Source organism: Endocarpon pusillum (genome assembly GCF_000464535.1).
Source record: "Endocarpon pusillum Z07020 unplaced genomic scaffold scaffold2538, whole genome shotgun sequence".
NCBI lineage: Eukaryota > Fungi > Ascomycota > Eurotiomycetes > Verrucariales > Verrucariaceae > Endocarpon > Endocarpon pusillum.
The window spans coordinates 106,505-109,281 of record NW_006916203.1 but is presented as its reverse complement, the minus strand read 5'-3'; the positions used below and the strand labels follow the sequence as shown (position 1 = coordinate 109,281).

The 2,777-nt window shown below is 47.9% G+C and overlaps 1 protein-coding gene across 1 annotated transcript; it reads right to left on the bottom strand.

Moving 5' to 3' along the window:
• Positions 1 to 1,129: 1,129 nt before the first annotated feature.
• On the bottom strand, positions 1,130 to 2,050 carry EPUS_02823 (uncharacterized protein; the record flags this gene model as incomplete). Its single annotated transcript, XM_007803582.1, has 1 exon — positions 1,130 to 2,050. The coding sequence occupies one exon, from the start codon at positions 2,048 to 2,050 to the stop codon at positions 1,130 to 1,132; it is 921 nt and encodes a 306-aa protein (XP_007801773.1).
• Positions 2,051 to 2,777: the final 727 nt, after the last annotated feature.

Sequence of the window (2,777 nt, the reverse complement as noted above, 5' to 3'; positions counted from 1 at the left end):
GGATGGGATGGGATGGGATGGGATGGCTGGGGAGGTGAAGAAAGGCTGGTATGGATGTATGTATGTATGTATGTATGTATGTATGTATATATGTATATACATGATAGAGTGTTACGGGGCAGCTGGATATCACCGTTTCATCCATGTCCATGTAGATAGATGCAATGTGTATCTCCTGGTAGGAGTCTCGGTTAGAGGCATCTATAGGCAGCAACTTAGTTAGTCACTATGCATGGATACAGTAATTGCTGCTTCCCTACTGTATTGGTGGGTACTACCACTACCATGGTGCTGACGGCCATCAATATCACACCGTCTCATCACGTCACGCGACGTCCGTTATTTGAGTAATTTGATGTATTTGCTACATTTCGGGCGCTGGGCTAAGGGCTGCTTGATTTTCTTTTTCTTTTTCTTGGTCTTGCTCTTGGTTTTGCTCTTCCTCTTCCGCTTCCTCCCTGCCGAGTGGGTGTCTGAGCATCACCCTCACGCAACCCAATATGATGGCACGACCCAACATGCCGGTCCAGCTCCATGGCCGAAGCGGGCATCCACCTCCAAAAAAATTCTGCCAGCCAGCACTCCCTTCGATCTGGCGGGTCCAGGGAGATACGTCTCAGAACGACGGATGCGCTCTGCGGATGCATGGAGGCATGTCCACTTCTCGATTTATGCTGGAAGTGACGTGGCGAGGTGGGTCAGATCGAATGTGATTTCGTTCTCTGCTCTGAAAAGAAACAACACTTCTTACTACAGTATACTAGTTGGTATCTTGAATGGTGAAACAGGTGATGACCGGTGGTGCGGTTGTATGTTTCGACAATGATCCCGAATGCTTTCTAATGATAGAATTCGCCTTCGGGTTCTCTATTATTTTTTATCTGCCTTGGAAACATATAAATCGTGTATTCTTTCCCGTCTTCGCTTCTTCAGCCTGCCGGGAGATGTCGGGTTCTGTGCTCGAGTAAACCAGAAAAGGAGTCCGAGGCTAGTGGCTGATGACTGCGTCTCCTTCTCAGCGGGCCATTATCGCCATCTCTGTATTCGCACCCTTTCAGCCCTTGGTGATGGCGATAAATTTGGGCCGTCTAGCTTGGATGACAAGTTGCGTGGTAATTAAGGACTTTGATCAGCATTCCTCCATCAGATTATCGGTATCCAAGTCTTCTCTTGCTGCAAGGAACTCTGCGTCCTCAAAGTCAACAACTCTCTCCGATGAGTTGATTACAGATGCCGGCATACCCAACGCTTGTGGTGTCAAATCGTGGTTCTCTTGTCCATCTAGAACAGATTTTCTGTCCTTGTGGCTTGGGAGTCTACTCCGTGGGATTGCGAACGGGCGTGGTATACTAGTATTGCTATTGTAGAAAGACTGGACATCTGGAGAAGGGAACAGAGTGTTCAGAGGCGGCATCCTGGTTTGACTGAACGGGTATGTTGATCGTTCTTGACTCAAAATGTCGTTCCCGAATTCATCTTTATCATCCTCGTCCTCATCTTCGTCGGACGTGAAAGTTCTCTTGTTCGACGGAGGGAATGGAATGTAGCTGTCTGTTGATTCTTGACTTGACGGTAGAGAACACGGGTCTGGCTCCTCGGCCCGCACTGCCCTATTTTGCCCAAGGACGTGTCTGTAACTCCCACTTGATACTACTGGCAGAGGCTGCACAGCCATACCCCCCACCTTATGAAGGCCGCAGAAAGGCGCTAATTCCGCATAAGCGGCACGAGTTGTTGACGGGAGGATTATCGGTATGGTAGAATTATGGTCTTGAACCCCCGAGTTGAGTAAGTAGCTCGAATGATCGTAAAGGCTACTCGAGTGAAGCATCTTATGCGTCTTGTATCCTTCCGGGACTGACTTCCGGATGCGCATTCCCACTGTCAGCAGCGAAGACTGGATTTCGTGTGGGAGAGGCGGAGATGAGACATCCTGTCCGTGTTGTTGTGCTTGCAAGGTATCAGAGGGATCGCAGGAAGACGACGATTCACTGGTGAAGAAGGAAGTGATTGGTGCTTGGAACCGCCGACGTTTACTTGTACAGACCATCCTGGAGTGCTTTTTCGAGGATCGTTTGGTAGGGAAGTGCAGGAGCACAGGAGGCTTTTACCCCGAGCCGTGAGGTACTAATTTATAAGATATCCAACACAAGCATCTACTATGCAGGACTGCATATTGTGTTAGCAGTCCCGTCGAGTATGGTGGCAATCATATGGTATCCACCATTCTGACGTTAAATGGACCCGTTTTTTCATTGGTCAACACACAGATGCCAAGATAACCTTAATTAAATATACACTAAGTCTAATTGGGAAGTAGCAACACCAACAAAAAAACAACTTGCTCAATGTGCTGTACTCAATCTATTCAGAGGGCAAATGACGCGCCCAGCACCTCGAATTATAACAAATTGGGATGCTGCACTTGCTACAAGACCATTTGGTCTTATGGATACCCGCTCTGCTGCCTCTTTGTGCGTTATTTGCAGCATTAGTAGGCAGTTGCTGAAGTGCTTTGCGCGGTCTGCCTTCTTTTCGACTGCAGATCGGATTACATATCTTGCAGCGGCGATAGCCATCTCCTTTAACCCACGAATGACCCTTGTAGCTATCTTTTAGTACTGGCCTAGTATGAATAGCTTGAGAAGGGCGTGGTTGTTGTTGCCGCCGCCGTAGAATAGCTCCAGGTCCTTGTAGTAGAGTTTGCGCTATTTCTTCTTGAAACTAAGTATGAGAGAGCTTTCTGCGTTTTTTGCCTAGCTTATAGAGGATATAAG